Raw genomic sequence first — 19,735 nt, forward strand, 5'->3', positions numbered from 1 at the left:
TGTATGCTTGAGGAGTAGAGAACAGGCAGGCAGGCATGGAACATAAGGAGAATGAATCAAAGGACCCAGGCTTAGTTATAAATATAGGAGAAGGAACTTTCAAATATAGAAAAATTATTTGCAGGGCACCTAGGAGGCTCAGTCTTTAAGCGTCTGCCTTCAGCTCAGGTCATGATCTCAGGGTCCTGGGATTGAGCCCCACATCGGGCTCCCTGCTCAGCATGGAGTCTGCTTCTCCCTCTCCCCCCACCTCCCCCAACTCATGCTAGCTTGCACTCTCTTTCTCTCTCATAAATCTTTTTAAAAAAAGAAAGAAAAAGTATTTGCTAAAACAGCCACAGTGCTTTTCTAAATGTACCTTTTTTGTTGAGTTTTGACTGTGAACCATCTTAATGTTTTATGTACACACACATAATAAAACTAAAATTGTGAAACAAAACCTAAAATGGAATACAAATGCAAACAAGTGAACCTATCTGTATACCAAATAATAGCAAATGAATAACACAGCCAAACTGAAGATAAGAATTAGAAGAACTAGCTAATGCACACTTTTATTTATTTATTTATTTATTTATTTATTTATTTATTTATTTATTTATTTTTAAAGATTTTATTTATTTGACAGAGAGAGACACAGCGAGAGAGGGAACACAAGCAGGGGGAGTGGGAGAGGGAGAAGCAGGCTTCCCGCGGAGCAGGGAGCCCGATGCGGGGCTCAATCGCGGGACTCTGGGATCATGACCTGAGTCGAAGGCAGACACTTAACGACTGAGCCACCCAGGCACCCCAAATGCACACTTTTAAATATAGAATATTGACTATTCTTAAACTAAAGACAAATATACTTACAAAAAAATATTGAATTCTAGGTCTTTGGTTTTTTTTTTTTTTCCCAGTGGTATGGCTTCACATTTCTAACATTACTTTTGCTGAGTTTTAGAACTAAGATTTAGAACTCCTCAAGTAGTATGTTGAGTATAATGGAAGCTAAATTTCTCACTATCAGAAAAGACAGTATGGAAAGGGTGACATGATAATAAATCCTGTTTTTTGGACTAGAATTTCAGGAATCAGTATGAATACATGGTTTTATAAAATTAGCTAGCTAGGTTGGTATAGTTATATAGATATAATAGATGTGTATAGACATATAGATATATGTGTGTTCATATATTTCCAAGCTGTCTGCTGTGAGGGTCTAGAAGCAATAACACCCCAGTAATAATGAGCATATCTATGTTGGTTTCTAAATACCATATTCCACTAAAAGAAACCAGAGCTCCTTGGAAAACCAGCCGATTCCAGGGCTGGAGCAGAGAACATTCAAAATAAGGCTGGAATATTATATTGTGCCAGAAAGTGGGAAAGTGCCCAAACAATGATGGGGACATGTCAGAAGAACCAGGAGTCAGCTTAAAGAGACTCCCACTGGCAAAACTCTAAAAATATAGTCAGAAATGAAGAAAAAAACACGCCATTATTAAGGACCTGCTGCCAGCCCCCCCAAGAATATACAAGCGCTAGGAGGCAGTCACCTGCCGGAGTTTGCTGACAGTGATGGCGGCCAGGAAGAGCCACACTTCCTCTCACTTCGGGGTGTTATCTGGCAGTGATTTTGGCCCAAACAGGAGAGAGAGTCCCCAGCTCCTACAGTTTGCATTAGTGTTTGTCACCTAAGCCCCAGTTATAGGACACAAGTTGCTCAGATCTTAGTATGCAACAGATTCCTTGGCCAACATAACAACCCGAAACGTAACAAATAAAAATTCTTCAGCTTCTGCCAATAATCCTGCTCTTTACGAGCTCAGAAGAAGCCCGGAGGGGCCGGCCAGGGATCAGAGCCAGACGGGACATACAGGCTCCAGGGAAAGTAGTAATTTGGTGCCTTTTCAAACTAATACTATTTAAATACTTGCTTCACATTTACTGAGAGAAGGAAGGGGAGAGAAGTAAGACTTCGGGGGGCAGCTAGCAACCTCTTCTATTGCATTCTGGGCTCTCCAGCTTCGGCAAGAGATTTGCATATACTTACTATTCACAAAATGAAAAGCCAGGAATCAGCTAGACCCAGTTTCACTAGAAAGCTGTGTAGGGACCGTTTACTCAAGAGCGCCGCCTGGAGGTTTCAAACTGTGACCAGTGACTTTAACCACAGTCTGTACTCAGAGAGCTCTGGTAAATACAAGTTTCTCCAAAACACTGTTTTCCACCACGGCTAGTGCTCACTGATACTTTAGCATCCCTTGCACAATGGCAACACTGACGGCTCACCTGCTTGCGCATTCCTTAATCCAGCTCGGCTGGGAAGGACAGTCCGTAACACCGCTGCCCCATGATCCGCCCAGTTACTTGTCTTTGCCCCCTCCACTCAGTTCTCCTATTTCTCCTTAACACCAGAGGAAATTCTTCAAGTGTGTCTCCTCACCAGTCATAACGAAATCCAAGGATTAGACTGTCACAACTCAGTCCTGAGCTGGGATCCCCAAATTATAGGTATCTCTTTAAAACACAGGGATCCACTATTTGTAGCCTGGGGTCTTATCATTTTCATTCACTATCATACCCTAAGCACTTCTCGACCTCCAAAAGTGGTTTTTCATAGTGCTAGTCAACATGTGCTAGGCAGTATTCTAGGAACTTTATATATGAATTATTCATTTATATGAAATGAACCACCACAACTTGTTTAGCAAATCTCCTACGTCCTATTTTTCACTAGTTTAGATAATACTTCAAGGAACATCTTTTTTTTTCCTTTGAGTTTATGGATTTATTTTAGTAATCTCTACACCCAATGTGGGGCGGGAACTCACAATCCCGAGATCAAGCACTGCATGCTCTTCCAAGAGGCAGCCAGGCGCCCCAAGGAACATCTTTAACGTGTTATTGAGAGCCCACCTGTGGCTGAGGTTAGATGTCATAGAAAACTTCTTAGGCAGGTGGTTCTTCTGGACGGAGAGAGTTGAAAACTGGCACACCCATCCCACGGACACCCATCCCGCGCATGCGCCTGCTGGGATTTTGCTGTGCCTGGGGCTACGTGCCTGCAGGTGGACGAGGTTATATCATTTTCTCCCAGATGATTCTGATTCATCCCCCCCCCCCTTTTTTTTAAAGATTTTACTTATTTGAGAGAGAATGAAAGAGAGAGAGCACAAGAGCGGGGAGGGTCAGAAGAAGAAGCAGACTCCCTGCCGAGCAGGGAGCCTGATGCGGGACCCGATCCTGGAACTCCAGGATCATGACCCGAGCCGAAGGCAGTCGCTTAACCAAATGAGACACCCAGGCGCCCTGATTCATCACCTTCTTGCTCTACCTGCTCACCCCCATTTTTACGAACCACGGTGATAGTCAAAATTGAGGTAAGAAGGTTAGTTTTCAATGTTTCACTCAGGTCGAATACCACAAGCCCTGTCCTGATGAGACCCCAACGCTCGGACCAGAGCACTGTGCCCTCGTGCCCTCCTGCTGTCCTCCCAGATGCCCAAGGGCTTCACCAACGGTGTCTTGGGTAAGCCACAACCTGTCGTGGGATGACTAGGAGGAAAACAGAGATGCTCTCCAGCTGAAAAAGATCCATAAAGGATCTTTTAAGGGATCCCTAAAAAACCTTTCTAAAAAGGCAAAATGTTTATGAAAGAGAAGGGAAATTTTTATAAAAGGAGAAAGGGGGGAGGCAGATGCCCAGGGTATAGTCCTATTCTTTGCTTCCTCACACCCAAGAACATCGGCTCGCAGCCTGGTCTTCCATCTCCATTCTCCCCCCCTCAGTAGGGACATTTGGCAGTCTGGAGGCATTTTCCATTTGTCCCCACTGGGAGGAGGATGGTGCTACTGGCATCTAATGCATAGAGGCCGGGGGTGACCGTACACTGCACAAGACAGCACCCCACAACAAACAGTTCTCCAATCCAAAATGTCAGTAGTGCTGAAGCTGAGAAGCTCTGCTCGAGAGCCTTTACTTCCCTACAACGCTCTCCTCCTTTTTTCTGTCCCCCTGTCCGATGCTCTACTTCCTTTGGGTTGAAATGGAAAGATGGGACCTAACCAGAATGCTTTAGGGGCCTCAAGCAGTTTCCTTATGTTCTCAGTCTGTAGGTGGTATTCAGTAATAAGGTTCTTTGAGCAAAATTCCTTCTATATGAAACCTGGGAACTCAGTTTTCTAAATCCTAGTGGGCTGAGAACGTGACCTGTGACCTGCAGAATTTGAAAGTTACTGTCCCTAACTGGCCTTGAGCTATGATGGCTGAACTGTTCTTTCAGAGCTATCTCTAGTTCTCTAGCTTAGCATCTTTTTAGGATGTTTCTCAATTTTGCATTCCTTTGGGCTATGATTCAGTCTCCCATAACCACTCCCCACCCCCACATGTCGTTGTAGTTTGTTTCTATTGAACTTGTAAATTCAACAGAGAAACAGAATTGGCATTAGTTGTTATTTGATAACTTAAGAAATTAATTTGCTGAGAAAGTGTATGCCTTGAAGGAAGAAGTCCTCTGTGGATTTTTTTGCTTAAATGATTAACATAGTGATTGAATACATTTTATCGCTATTCATTACATCTCATTATACTTCCTATGAACTGTTGGGTAAGACTGAGTCCATAGAAAGGACTTTAAACATTTTAAAGGACTTTAACAATGGCAAAAGGGCACAGGGGTTTTGACTCTAAAACTCATCTTCACAGCTACCCTAGAGTTTAAATATACTTCATGTGAGGGCGCCTGGCTGGCTCAGTTCATAGAGCCCGCAACCCGATCTCAGGGCTGTGAGTTCAAGCTCCATGTTGGGTGTGGAGGCTACTTAAAAATAAATACATCTCACCTCTGCATGATGAGCTGGGAAGGACCTGATATGTGTTCCCATTCAAAGACCTGAACACAGTGCTAAGTGCCTATATGTACTATGTTTTGGGAATGATCCTAAGCATCTCATTTCATCCTCAATCCTATAAGGTAGGATGAGAAAAGTAAGGCTCAGAAACTTGAAGAGAACTCCTCAGGAACATGTATCTAAGGAGTGCCAGAGGCGGATTTTAAGCCCAGATTTATCTAGCTTCAGCGGTCACACTTGACAGTAATTGCTACTATTATTGAGCACATTTAATGAAAAACACACTCTGTTAAGCCCTTTATATGCATTATTTTGTTTTGAATCACACAGCTATTTTTTCATGTATTTTTTTAAAAAGATTTTATTTGTTGGGGCGCCTAGGTGGCTCAGTTGCTTAAGTGTCTGCCTTTGACTCGGGTCATGATCCCAGGGTCCTGGGATGGAGCCCGGCATCACATCGGGCTCCCTGCTCAGCGGGGAGCCTGCTTCTCTCTCTCTCCCCTGCCCCCTGCTTGCGCTCTCCCTAGCTCGTTCTCTCTCAAGTAAATAAAATTTCTCTCTTTTTTAAGATTTTATTTATTTAACAGAGAGAGAGAGAGAGAGAGAGCGCATGCCAGAGAGCACAAGCAGGCGTGAATGGCAGAGGGAGGAGAAGCAGGCTCCCCAATGCGGGACTCGATCCCAGGATCCCGGGATCATGCGCCGAGTCAAAGGCAGACGCTTAACTGACTGAGCCACCTGGGTGCCCCTCTTTTCTTTCTCTCTTTCTCTCTTTCTCTCTTTCTCTCTCTCTCTCTTTCTCTCTCTCTCTCTCTCTCTCTCTTTCTCTCTCTCTTTCTCTTTCTTTTCTTTCTTTCTTCTTTCTAGATTTTATTTATTATTTGACAAAGAGAGACACAGCGAGAGAGGGAACACAAGCAGTGGGAGTGGGAGAGGGACAAGCAGGCTTCCCGCTGAGCAGAGAGCCCGATGCGGGGCTCGATTCCAGGACCCCGGGATCATGACCTGAGCCGAAGGCAGACGCTTAATGACTGAGCCACCCAGGCGCCCCGGGTATCCTATTTTCTTATGTATTTTGTAGATGAGCAAATAAGCTCAGAGTGTACGTCACTCATTCCAGGTTAGAACTAGTAAACAGAACTTGGATTCAAGCATGTTGTGTCTGCCTATAAAGAATACAGGATACTGTCCCCCCAAACCCCATTTCCACCTCCCCAGGTAGCCCTATATGCATCTCATCAATGCTATCATTACCCTCTTGGCAAAAAATGTTGGTCCCTTTTTGCACGTGGGAAAATTGAAGCTCCGAGGCATAGGTAACCTATCTAAGGCCACACGTCTTTCCCCCTACATGGATTATAGTAGGCAAATATAGTTAGGCAATTATATTACTAGTGCTCATTCCACCAAAAACTTTCAAGTTCTGTCAGTGTGGGTGCCTTTGAGGCACCAGTGCAATTTAAAAAAGAAGCCAAATCATAAATTATGCTCTACATACATTTAAAGGTATTAAAAAGAATAAGGTGATGCTACATATATTGATTTGGAAAGATGCTGACAAGATAATAAGTGAAAACTAAAAAAAAATTTTTTTAACTTAATTATAAAACAGTCTGACTCTACTCCCACAAGTCTGGGACATTTCTGAAAGCACACACCAGAAACCTTTAATGGTGGTTACGTCTAGGGCAAGGGATTTGATGAGGTGCCGACAGAGTTCAGGTGACTTTTACCTTCCCCTTTAAACCCTTCTTTATTATTTTAAAAATTATTACCACCATTTCTTTGAGGTAAAAAAAAAAATCTAAAACAGCCTTTAGAGAACCTCCTAGCTTGAGAACATACCCTAGTTTGGGTATGATAAAAGTAATCTAAAGGTTGTCAGCATGCTAGTGATTTATAATGGGATCTACAGAGTAAGGTGTGCCGATCTCCAACACACAGTTGGCAAGATGGGTGGGGGGAGGGCAGGAAAGTGGCTTTTAGAGAACCTATAGATTAGGTTCCAGGCCACAGTTAGCTCTGAGTTGCTGATCCTGGGAGTTGATCGTCTACGTGAATTTAATTAATGTCTGGGGGCAAGACTCAGGAATGCTACTTCCTGGGGGTTTGAGTTGGCTTCAGGGCTTGGGTTCACCAAACAGTTCAGCTCAGCCGGGTGTTAGACAGGGACATAAAATAGTTGTGAAAGCCTGATAAGTAAACTATCAAATTTTAATTCTGCAAAAAGCCACATTTTAAAATGTATGAGATTTGTTGTTGTTTGGTTTTAAAACCAGATATAGGAACTCCTTAATTAGGGAGGTTTTGTCAAATTGAGAGCTTAATTCTAATCCTGTCTTTGCTAGTAACTGGAGCTGGTTCATCTGCGATTTTTTTTTTAATTATCACAAATTTTCTGCAACATTGTCCAAAATAAGAAATTTGAACTGATCTATCATCTGTCAAGAAAAACCTTAAGTAAATTATCACAATCTTTACGAGAGAATACTATGCAGCTGTTTGAAAGAATATTTTGGGATTTTTATGTACTGATAGGGACAATATCTGTAATATAGCATTTAGTGAAGAAAAATCATAGTAAGAAGCTTTTTCCACTATAAGTGAAAAAAGAGCTATAAGTGTAGTGTGATCTAATTTATATTATGTTTGTGTCTGAACAGTAAAATGTATGAAGAACAGAAAGAAGCTATTCACTCTCCCATCTCTAGAGAGTAAGATCAGAGGTGAGGAGGGGCGCCTGGGTGGCTCAGTCCGTTAAGTGTCTACCTTTGGCTCAGGTCATGGTCCCAGGGTCCTGGGATCAAGTTCGGAGTCGGGCTCCCTGCTCATCGGGGAGCCCGCTTCTGCCTCTACTCTCCCACCCCCTGCTTGTGCTCTCTGTGTCAAATAATTTAAAAACAAATCTTAAAAAAAAAAAAAGGTGAGGAACTCTTCATATTTTATATTATTCATTCAATGATATTATTATGGACTTAATTGTGTCCCTACCTGCCCCAAATTCATATGTTAAAGCCCTAACCCCCAATATGACTGTATTTGGAGATAGGACCTGTAAAAGAAGTAACAAGGTTAAATGGTCATGAGGGTGGGCCCTAGTCCTATAAGACTGGCATCCTTATGAGAAGGGGAAGGGACACCAGATAGCTCTCTCTTTCTACCTGTGCACAGAGGAAAGGCTATGCATGAACATAATAAGGCAGACATCTCTAAGCTGGGAACAGAGAGCTTCCAGAAACCAATCTTGCTGGCACCTTGATCTTGGACTTCCAGCCTCCAGAACTGTGAGAAAATGAATGTCTGTTGCTTAAGTCACCAATCTGTGGTATCTAGCAGCTTGAGTGGACTAATACAGATATGTAGAGATTTTTATACTCTTATCCTTGAATAGTCTTTGTTGGTAGAGGTGCATACCCCCCCCCCCTTTTTTTTGCAGATGCTTTAAAAAGCCGCTTTCAGGACATAAGCTGCACCCCAGGATAGAAACTTTTCAATAATGTGCCCATCAAGGTTAGGCTGCTGTAGCAATGAGGATAATTAACACCAACTGCTGCAAAACACCTCTAAATCTTAGCATCTGTAAACCACCAAGATTTATTTCTTGCTTATGTTACATGTCTAATATGTTTTGGCAGAGGACTCGATTCTATGTAGACAGTCAGGAACCCAGGCTGACTAAGGGTTGACCATTTTGGTAAATCACTCTTTCAGCATTTGTCCTCAGAGATAGCCGAGTCAGGAAAAGGGAGCTAAAAGGTTGCACCAGGCTTTGCACTGACCCAGTTCAGAAGAAACCCAGGCTACCTCCGCTCACAGTGAATTGGAGAAGTAGTCACATGCCCCCAAGCACACTGCAAAGGAAGCTGGGAAATATAAGAACTATTGAGTATTTAATGAATACCGAATATTCCTGTCCTATTCCTTGTTATGGATTGAACTGCATTCCCCCCCAAAGATATGTTCAAGTCCTAACTTGAGTACCTCAGAATATGATCTTATTTGGAAATAGGGTCTTTATGGAGGTAATCAAATTAAAATTCCTTTGAGTTAAAATTCTTCTTCTGTCTTCTCTTTTTTTTTCTTTTTAATGATTTTATTTTTAAGTAATCTTTACACCCAACTGGGGGTTGAACCTACAATTCCAAGATCAAGAGTCTTACGTTCCACCAACTGAGACAGCCAGCAGGCACCCTCTTCAGTCTTCTCTTAACACGAGGTCATTAGAGTGAGTCCTAATCCAACAATGACTGGTATCTTCATAAAAGGAGGACATTTGGACACAGAGACAGATACCCACAGAAGGAGGATGGGGTGAACATCTGTGGGAAGCAGATTGCCATGTGCAGGTAGGGACAGAGATTGGAGTAATGTTGCCATAAACGCTTGGGGTCACCAAAAGTTAGAAAAGAACATGGAGTAGATTCTCCCTCACGGCCCTTAAAAGGAACCAATCCTGCTGACAACTGAATTTTGGATTTCTAGCTTCTAGAATTGTGAGACAATAAATTTATATTTTTCTTTTTTTTTTTTAAGTAACCTCTAAACCCAACATGGGGCTCAAACTTATGACTCTGAGATCAAGAGTTATATGATCTACAACTGAGCCAGCCAGGCGCCCCAAATTTCTATTTTCCTAAGCCAATGAGTTGGTGGTACTTTGCTACAGCAGCCCTAGGAAATGAATACACTCCTCTATCAAGTTCATGCAGAAAGAGATTTAATGCATGGAATTAGATGTTTATGAATTTGCTAGAATGCCTTGAAAATGAGCTCTAGGCTACACACCCAGGAATTACTCCCAGAAAAACTGGGCACCAAAAGTTACTGATACATTTACCACAGTTAGGAGCTGGCTCTCAGGATCTCCTCACCTTAGCCACTATCTGAGAATCGGAAAACATCATCAGAACCGTTAACTCTAGAACCACGTCTGCGTCAGCAAAATGGATGCCTTGTGTAACTTGTCATCTTCTCATAATTTAGATCAGAATTTAAGCCTTGAGTGAATGCACCTGTTTTATGGAACTAAAATTGTATATGGAACACTGAGCTGTAAAGACATTGAGAAATGTAGTTTTTAGCTTCTAAAGCAAAGAAAAGCCCACAAGAAATAGGTTAAAATACATTTTGCACAAGTCATTTTTTAAAAATTTTTTTCCTTTTATGTTTTCAGGTCACTATTTTATAGTTTCTTTAACCGCCTTCTTCTGTCTCCTCTTAGATGTTCCTATTGCCCAATCTGCCCTTGGCCATTTTTTTTCCCTCTATATTATCTGGACAAATTCATCTATTCCAAATTTCTCCAGTTCCACCAACCCACGTCCATTATTCTCATCCTAGTATCCATTACCATCCTCTCTGACTTGGATCACTTTAACACTCCCATCTGGTTTCCCATTCTCCCTCCCCTCGTCCCAGTCCAGTGGGATGTGCTGACCTTTATAAAACTCGTAAGATAATGCGTCTCTTTGCACACTTCTGATTTTCTCCCTTACCCTCAGGATCCATCTCTATCTCCTCACTCTCATGAGTTCATCTCTGACTGACGAGCTATTAGCCTGGCCACATAGCACTCCCCTACAGACTCTCATGCCCTATATTTAGCCATTTGAAACTATTTAAAGCATTGAGAATGCATCATGTGCTTTCCTTCCTCTTCATTTTTGCACAAGCTGCTCCTTATGCTTGGTTTGGAAGTCCTTTCTCTTCCTCTTTGGTCAACTCCTGTTCATCCTTTCATCCAGGAAGCCCAGGCAAGGTCTCTTTCCTACATGCTAACTTAGATTAATTCTGACCACTTGCCTGTTTTCTTCTTGAGGAGAGGGAAAGAAAAGAAAGGAGTTTTGAGGAATGCCAGTGGATGTGTTTTATTCACTTTTGTAGCTTTCGTACCTAATTTAGTATTTAATAGCTCTTTTTTCATTTTCATTTTTATTTTGTTTGCTTCTGTGTTTGCTACTGGTGTGAATAGTGGCACATTTGAAACCGCTCTCTGGGTTTTGGGTACGCCATTTTCTATCTTTCCATTAACTTACTACTACTGCTAATTCTGTTTAAAAACCTACTTCTGTTTAGGGAGTAAGTCACATCCTTAGTAGTTACATTATTACCCTATGTCATAGATCAGGGGTTGGGAGTAAGTAAAACTTCTTAAAGAGGTTGATTAATTCAGAAAAATTTTCCTCATTCTGTACCAGTTCTAAAATAACTTGTTAGTCTCTGACTAGCCCAGATGAAGGATTTTTAGTATGCAAAACATTCAATAATTCATTCTATCACCCATCCATTCATCCATTTCGTCAAAATTCAGTAACTGAAGAAGAATTAGAATAAAATCCATCAGAAAGAAACATAAGTCAACTGTTGGATAAACCTTTATATGTATTATACATACTGTACTTAGTACTTTGATATACTGTCTTATTCACTAATTTTACTAATCCTATTGATGTATAAGTTTTATCATCCATCACAATTGTGTGGCATGTTTATAAAATTTGTTCTTATAAACTCAGTGGACTCACGCTACCCACTACTGGTTAGATGGACTGGGCAATTAGAAAGGAAAGATGTTCAAAATCTATACTAGGCCTGGCTACTAATGGAAGAAATTGAGTAGAAGTCGCTTTTGTTCACCACAGTGTCCTAGTAAGTCTTCGGATATGCAAAGGTAGCTAACCAAGGACTGAAAAGCTAGATTTCGCTTTACCAAAAAGTGTGAGCTAATTGAGTTCGTATTAGGGAAGATATAAAGGAAGTCTGAAAAACAGAGGATAGAGGAGACTTGCGGAGCTTCTAAGAATGCCAAACAACATTCTGGGAACCTGGAATGCAGTTGTAAAGAGACCAGTGAGAAATGCCCATAGACAAGGTGAGAAAGGTAGTTTAAGAGTGGGGATGTCTAATGTGTAATTTTCAGTTGTTGGCATTGCCCTGATGGAAAGTCACTCTATATCTCAAACAGTTAGTGAAATATACATGTTTTATGTTTAGAGGGTGGGAGGATTAAAAAAATGGCCAAGTTCCCTTGGTGTATTGGTATGGAGAAAGAGAAGACAATCGGCTAGGGAAAGGAGTTGGCTCTATTACTCTTAATTGTGTTGTCACACTGCCCTCTCCTGGGCTGTCAATATCTCCCCAGATTTCATTGTTGGCTGCTCAACCACCTGACCTGCCCCACCATCTGTGGACAATTTTCCTGCCCCTGCTGACAAAGTATGTGTTAAGCTTGAGGCCTAGGGAGTAGTGCAAATTGATTAAAGCTGTTTTCCTTATCGTCTTTCCAAAATACAGGCAGTTTCCAAAATACAACAAAGAAGCTTCCCCACCAGAGTTGTGTATTTTATGTTAACATTAGATCTGCACGGTCCACTGTGATTTGAAGGCATGGATAGAGGCAGCTTGGCTATGACTGATGATCAAAATGTTGGCATAAAATGATACTGGACAATTATGCTATAAAAAAAAGTCTGAATGGTCTGCAAGAGCTATTAATAATTTCCAGTTATTAATTTAATTCAAAATGAACCTTCTCTCATTAGGGTTATTAAGTTAGAACAAAGCCTGCCTACTTCCTAGCAAAACAATTTGGCAGCTATTCTGATGAGTCCTCTGCCAGGCCAGCCTCATATGTCTTGGCTGGGTTTAACTGCAAATCCTAGTTGCAATTCTGCCATTTCGGACCTGCTTAAATCCTTGCTATTCCAGACTTTCCAAGTAAAGCAAAAGGAACCCACCCCACTTCACTAGAGTGGTACAATGTCACAAGCATCACACTTGGTAGTGGAGATAACTAGCTACATAAGACCCCACTTCTGCCCTCCTTGAGCTCGCTGCTGACTAGGGCGGAAGGGCATGCTATTGTCATGGCCACAGTACCCCCCTCCCTTTAGCAAATACAGTGCCTGGCTAAGACCCATTTGTCTAATAGGTACATGATAAATATGTGTTGAATAAGTGAGGGAATGAATGAAGAAACGAGGCAGTATGTGTAAAGGTTAGGAGTTGGCCAAATACCTGTTTGGATCACAGCTCTGTCACATACTAGCTGTGTCCATGTGTCACTTTATAAATCCTGAAGCCCCAGCTGCCACATCTATACAGCAATCCCACAGAGCAACTGTAAAATGCTTTCACCCCCAGCAAGCACTTAATAACTCTAATAATGTGAGAAGGGCAAGGAGGAAAAGGAGTGATTAAATATGGGGATTAGATTTCCTAGATTATGTCTATATATGTACATTTAGAAGTATAGGACAATGTTGGATTTGGGAAATTTTTTTATGGTGAATAAGGGATCTGTTTTCCAAAACCAATTTATTCCATGTGGTAGGAAACATGATCTCTGGAGACAGTGACTCACATCCTTAAAATTCCGTAACCAGAGAGAGAAAATTCTTGGGTTAACTCAAGTTAAAAAATTTGGGGGTGGGGGGAGGGCGCCTGGGTGGCTCAGTCGGTTAAGCATCTGCCTTCAGCTCAGGTCATGATCCCAGGGTCCTGGGATGGAGTCCCATATTGGGCTCCCTGCTCAGCGGGGAGTCTGCTTCTCCCTCTCCCTCTGCCCCTCCCCGCTTCTTGTGCTGTCTCCCTCGCTCTGCTCTCTCTCAAATAAATAAAATCTTTGAGAAAGAAGAGAAGCAAAAATTCTGAGGGAAGGCTTCTAAGTGGCCCTGCAGGGGTCAGGTCCATCTCCAGAGCAATCCCCTTAACCTGATGTGGTAGGCAGAATAACAGACCCACAAACATGTCCATGCCCTACTCCCTGGAACCTGTGAATCTTACATGATTAAAGGAACTTTGTGGATATGATTAAAGGTATGGACTTTGTGCTGGAAGATTGTTGGGTTAGCCAGGTGGGCCAATCTAATCATGGGTTCTTAGAAGCAGAGGAATTTTCTTGGCTATAGTCAGAGATGTGATGGCAGAAGAAGGGTCAAAGACATGTGACATTGCTAGTTTCGAAGACGTTGGAAGGGGAACAAAAGCTGGAACGTGAGCATGCTCAAATCTGCAAACGGCAAGGAGATGGACTTTTCAGAAGAAGCTCCAGAAAGGAATGCAGCCCTGATGAGATCTTCATTTTAGCCAGGTGAGACTCACATTGGAGCTCTGGCCTTCGGAGCTGTCAGATAATAAATTTTTGTTGTTTGAAGCCACTATGTTTGTGGTAATTTGTTAAGGCAGCAATAGGAAAATCATACACCAGGGAAACAGGGTGGAAAAACCTAGTTTCAGTTCCTCCCGGATGTGCTCAACATCATCTGCCCTGAGGCGGCTTGCTCACTGAGATCCCTATAGCGTCCACCATTGCCTGCTCGCCTGTCCACAGGGACACACTGATGGAAGAGACTGAAGTAGATTATGCAGACAGAAGCAGAGATAAGAGGTAGAGAGAATTCTGATGCTACCTGAGACCCCAGTTCCAGTTATTTTTGAGGCCAACATCCTGCTAGCCCTTTGGTTATACAAGCTAATCAATTCTTTTTGAGCTAGTTAGTTTGGGTTAAATGTCTGTGACTTAAAACCAAACGATCCTGCCTAAATCATAAACCTATGGTAAGGGAGGGATGGCCAAAGGAGAAGAGGTTTTGGGTTTTTTTTTTAAGCCTTTGCAACAATAGCTGATAATGGATTACTGTGATCTCATAGCAACCCACTGAGAAACACATTATCCTACTTGAGATGAGGAAAGTCATATTTATTGGCTAAGTGGCTCTCCTACAAGCAAGAATATTCTGAATTTAAAATGTTAAAACCCATATTGGTTTGCTTTGTCTCCAGTGAAACACATTGCACATACAGTATCCTGCCTTACGGTTTTTTTTTTTTTTAAGTTATCAAAACAGAGCCACACTTTTTCAAGGCCTTACCACTTCCTGTTTCTGCAGGCTCAAACGCTTTTCCTTTGCACCTGATAAACTCAATGCTCTAGAGTCTAGACAAGTACTGGACAAAGCTGCTTAAACCCAACTGGTGGTGGTGGTTATAGGAGGACTTCTGAGCACTGGCCATGTGGTCATTTCTCCTAGAAAAAAGATAGAATTAAAAAGCAGTCACTCTTATTCCTGAAGCACTGAATGTTCCCTCCCAAGAGATACTTTATAATTTAAATGGAAATATAGAATGCCACACAAAAGCCACGACATTTGTCTTCCTGGAATATATGTATGCTTGTTCTTTTAATTTTGTGAATAGGAAAAGACTCTATCGGTGCCACAAATAAGGTCAAAGCAGGTGTAGTTGCTTCATTTTTGCCCCAGGGCAACTTGCCCTATGAAGCAGTGACGGATTATGTCCACGGAGCTTCACCAGGAGCCTGCCCTCTGTCTGCTTTTTCTTCTTGGGAGGAATACAGACTGCTCAGAGAAAAAGAAGAGATGAAAATTTCTATCAGTAGAGGACTGAAAAGCAACGTGGGTAAAATCTGAATATTATATCATCTTTGATAGAAAATAGGATTTGGAATAAATGTCTTGTCTGCTCTTTGTTTTCTGGGGTTCTGAAATTTTTGTCTTTGTTTCTGAAATTTTTGTTTTTTAAAACAAAGAGAAGGGAATGTTCATAAAACTTAAGATGCCAAAACACTACTAGTGGGCCTTCAGGTCTTAGCTTACATGATATTTTATTCATTTGTCCAAAAACATTCAGTACTTCCTGTGTGTCCTGCTGCCCAAATTGAGCATGTTCCTCAGGCCGCGGTGCAGGGCTGTGCAGGCGAACGGGACCCCGTGTAGTTGTGCAGTGCACAACTTCCACTATGCAGGTGGTCCTTCCCCGCCTGGAGATTAAATCTGGTGACTTCTCGAACGTCTTGCTTGAATTTTCACTTTTTCTTCTCAGAGTAGAAAAAGTGCTCCTATTACGTGTTCTATGATACCCAGTCATAACACTTTACCCATTTGTAACGGTGTCATCGTGTTACATTGTAAACTCAGATGGGACTGAGATTGTACCTATTTTATTTGTCACTTTCTAGGGGCCAGGGATGCATCAGTAAATTAGTCAAAAATCCCTCGCTTCTAGGAGCTGATAATCTAGCAAGAGGAGAGAGTAAACAAGTTCAATATGTAGCATGTGAGGCGGACATAAATACTACGGAGAAAAATTAAGCAAAAGGGGCTTTCTCCTCACACACTTTATTTAAAAAAAATTTTTTTTTTAAAGATTTTATTTATTTGACAGAGACACAGCGAGAGAGGGAACACGAACAGGGGGAGTGGGAGAGGGAGAAGCAGGCTTCCTGCTGCGATGTGGGGCTTGATCCCAGGATCAAAGGCAGACGCTTAAGGATTGAGTCACCCAGGTGCCCCTTTTTAAAAATTTTAAAAGATTTTTTTTTAATAAAGATTTTATTTCTTTACTTGACAGAGAGAGACACAGCGAGAGAGGGAACACAAGCAGGGGGAATGGGAGAGGGAGAAGCAGGCTTCCTGCAGAGCAGGGAGCCCAATGCGGGGCTGATCCCAGCACCCTGGGATCATAACCTGAGCCCAAGGCAGACGCTTAACCGACTGAGCCACCCAGGCGCCCCTTAAAAGATTTTTTATTCATTTATTTGAGGGAGAGAGAGCCAGATTGAGCAGGATCTGAGGAGAGGGGCAGAGGCAGAGGGAGAGGGAGAAGCAGACTCCCCACTGAGCAGGGAGCCCCACTTGCGTCTCCATCCCAGGATCCTGGGATCATGACCTCAGCCCAAGGCACACGCTTAACCGACTGAGCCACGCACGCACGCCACTCCCCACCTACTTTAGATCTTTGCTCAAATGTTACCTTTTTTTTTTTTTTTTTTTTTACTTTGAGAAAAGAAACATTTGGAGGTTTGGAGAAGGGGAGAGGTACGATCTGTCTAAAAAGAAAAACATTTAGGAATAGTACAGTAAGCACAGCAAAAAGCAAGTAAGGCACTTATCAGGTCTCCACTTTGCCAGGAATCAGGCCAGGGCAAATAAAGTTTTATACAGAATACAGAGAACAAGGGCTCAGCCTTTCCCCTCCAAAACTCTTGACCTAAGATTCTTAACACTTTTTGTTTTTGAACACTTTTTTTTTTTTTAAGATTTTATTTATTTGACAGAGACACAGCGAGAGAGGGAACACAAGCAGGGGGAGTGGGAGAGGGAGAAGCAGGCTTCCCGCCGAGCAGGGAGCCTGATGCGGGCCCGATCCCACGACACGAGGATCATGACCTGAGCCGAAGGCAGACGCTTAACGACTGAGCCACCCAGGCGCCCCTTTGAACACGTTTTTACAAAAATCTTGGAGAACCCGCGTGTTCTAACCGGGGCTGGTGTTGTAGTTTTGCAAAACAGCACCCCACGCCTTCTGTAGTATCACCCTACAGATCCTGTGCACCTGATACGGGTGGCTGAGGCTATGAGCTATCCTTTTAAGCCTCTTCAACCCGCCCTTGTTAAGCAAGCGTCCTTATAAGGAAATGACATCTTGGATAATCAAGATACTCCGCTGTACTTCTCCGTACTGTACATATCCGGCATTTTCACACCCGTTACGCCCCGAACACAGGCATAAATGTATCTCTTCCCTCCTACTCTCCGATCCTCGCTCCCTACTCTTTTGATAGGCGCGGGTGAACCCTGCGGGTGCTCCTGGCTTTCCGCCCGCCCAGCGCCGCGCAGCCTTCTGGAAGCCGTAGGCCTCGGCGTTCCCCCGAGAACTACAACTCCCGGCAGACTTTGTCTTTCTCCACCTTCCTCTTAGCGCGTGGCCTGCCGGGAGGGGGCAGGTAGCGGGCGGGCGGGGTCCAATGGGTGCCGGCTCCCGAGGAGAGGGCGGAGGAGAGGAGGAAGGAGGCGGACTCTGGGCCCCGGCCCCATTCATTGCCGCGGCCGGCCGGGCGAGGGTCCCGTGTTTTCGGAGTCATGGAGGCGCTAATTCCTGTTATCAACAAGCTCCAGGATGTCTTCAACACGGTAGGCGCCGACATCATCCAGTTGCCTCAGATCGTCGTGGTGGGAACGCAGGTAAGAGACGAGGGCGGCGTCCGCCCAGGCCAGAGTCCGGGGCGCGGGCCTGGTGGGGGGCTGCGGCAGCGCCCGCTCCCAGCTGGCCTTTGCGGCCTGTAGGGGCAATGCGCTGCTGGGGGCGCGGGGGCTCCCGGGGCTCTGCCCGCGCCTTCCCGCCTAGGGCTGCGTTGCTTCGGGCCTGGGTATCCCGGCCGGGTCGGAAGGCGAGGGGCGGAGCCGGCGCGGCGGGCCCGGCGAGTCCCGGGGGCGGGCTAGGGGAGGGACCGGCCGGCGGGCTGAACTGGAGTCCGCGGGGACCGGGCGCGGCTTGCCCAGCGGGCCGCTGTTTGCAAGGGCACCTGGGGGACGCGCGGGGCACGCGGGGCCACACTGGGCTTGTGGTGGGCCGGCCAGCCCTTCCTCGGTTGGTTTTAGGGCGGCAGGGTTTTTTTTATTCCCCTTCTTGCCTTGCTCAGGGGCTGCGGAGTCAGTTTTGGAACTGCGGGGTCGGGGCTGCGAAGGCCGCAGCTGTGTGGCACCTGAGTGTCTTCCTGCAGTGCAATCCCTTCAGGTTTCGGAAACGCCGAAGTAGTTATAGAAAAACAAAAAGCAACAAACAAACAAACAAACAAAAAACACGCCCCGAAACCACCTGTATCTGGGTTTGAGGAAGGAATAACCAGTTATTTCTGAGTAGGCTGTGGTTTTTGTCTTCCATCAAAATTGGGCATCAAGGTTCTCTGGTCTTTTCATTTTGGGTCTCATAGATAGCATAATTTTTTATATGCAGAAATGTTGAAGAAATAAATTATTTCTAGAGTGACGGAGGAGAAGTACAAGTTTTATTTTCTCTGCCTACTGCTTTTCTTGGGTTTAAAAAGAATCCTAGGACTTTTATTAGAGTTCAGAGAAACGCATTTTAGAGATTACTTGGTATATTGCTTTTGTGTATTCATTTCAGTTTACCCATTTTCTATTGCTATATCTTGCTACAGTATTTTAGTGTAGAGTATAAATATTATGAGAGAGAATACTATAGAATATATTCAAACACTGGAAACCTTGGAGACCATAGACATCTTGCACTTTTTTTGCTTTTAAATATAGTAATAGAAATTATTTCAGAAACACATTTGCTTGGTCTGCTGTAGGGTTGCTATCGATTCTGGTCTTTCCTGCCTACATATATTATAGTATTTGTAACTCAATATTTGTAATGATTGGACACTGAATCATCAGTATAATATTGTGAGCAGTATTTTCGTTTAGCATGTTTTGTTCACTGCTGTGTTCCTGTTCCTAGCTCTGGAACAGTCTGGGGTATGTAGTGAGTGCTCTATAAATACTTTGAATGAATGAATATTGCTCACTGTAACTAGATAATATTTTAAAACACTGGACTTCTGTCATCAAAACGGATCTGTTTTTGAAAATAGAATTAAAGGAGGTGAAATAAACCTTCTTTAGTGGTAATTTGGAAGTGTTTCCTGTCTGTGGACCAGAAACTTTCCATATACTTTTGAGATTCTCCATGCTTTTTAAGCTTGAAGCAGTGAAAGAATCAGGGCTGTTGTGTATCAACATAAATAGTTTAAAATCAAGAAGGATTTTTCTTACACAAAATTGAGTTTATTTCCGTGAGTAAGCCTATTGGCAGAATTGGGAGGGTCAGAGTAGAAAAGTAAAGATCTCACTGTTAGGAAAGTCATTTTTGTGTGCTAGCAAAAACCATCCTAGTAGTGATAGGTATGTGCCGCGTTTGTGTGTTGATGTTTGAAATTACTCAGAAGGGAAATTAATTGTTGTTTTAAGTACACTCTACATGGGGTTTGAACTTAAAACCCTGAGATCAAGAGTCATATGCTCTACTGACTGAGTCAGCCAGGTGCCCTGGGGAAATTAGTTTTTCAAGACTTGATTTAATGAAATTTATC

The 19,735-nt window shown here is 43.2% G+C and overlaps 1 protein-coding gene across 1 annotated transcript in view; it reads left to right on the forward strand.

Moving 5' to 3' along the window:
- Positions 1-17,581: 17,581 nt before the first annotated feature.
- DNM1L (dynamin 1 like) overlaps positions 17,582-19,735 on the forward strand; it is a 52,175-nt gene continuing 50,021 nt past the window's right edge. The window contains exon 1 of the mRNA XM_032432702.1: positions 17,582-17,819. Coding sequence (XP_032288593.1) covers positions 17,718-17,819 — 102 coding nt within the window. The 5' untranslated portion in view covers positions 17,582-17,717. The remainder of the gene's footprint in view (positions 17,820-19,735) is intronic.

This window comes from Phoca vitulina, unplaced genomic scaffold, assembly GCF_004348235.1.
Source record: "Phoca vitulina isolate PV1807 unplaced genomic scaffold, GSC_HSeal_1.0 scaffold49, whole genome shotgun sequence".
In the NCBI taxonomy this organism is placed as follows: domain Eukaryota; kingdom Metazoa; phylum Chordata; class Mammalia; order Carnivora; family Phocidae; genus Phoca; species Phoca vitulina.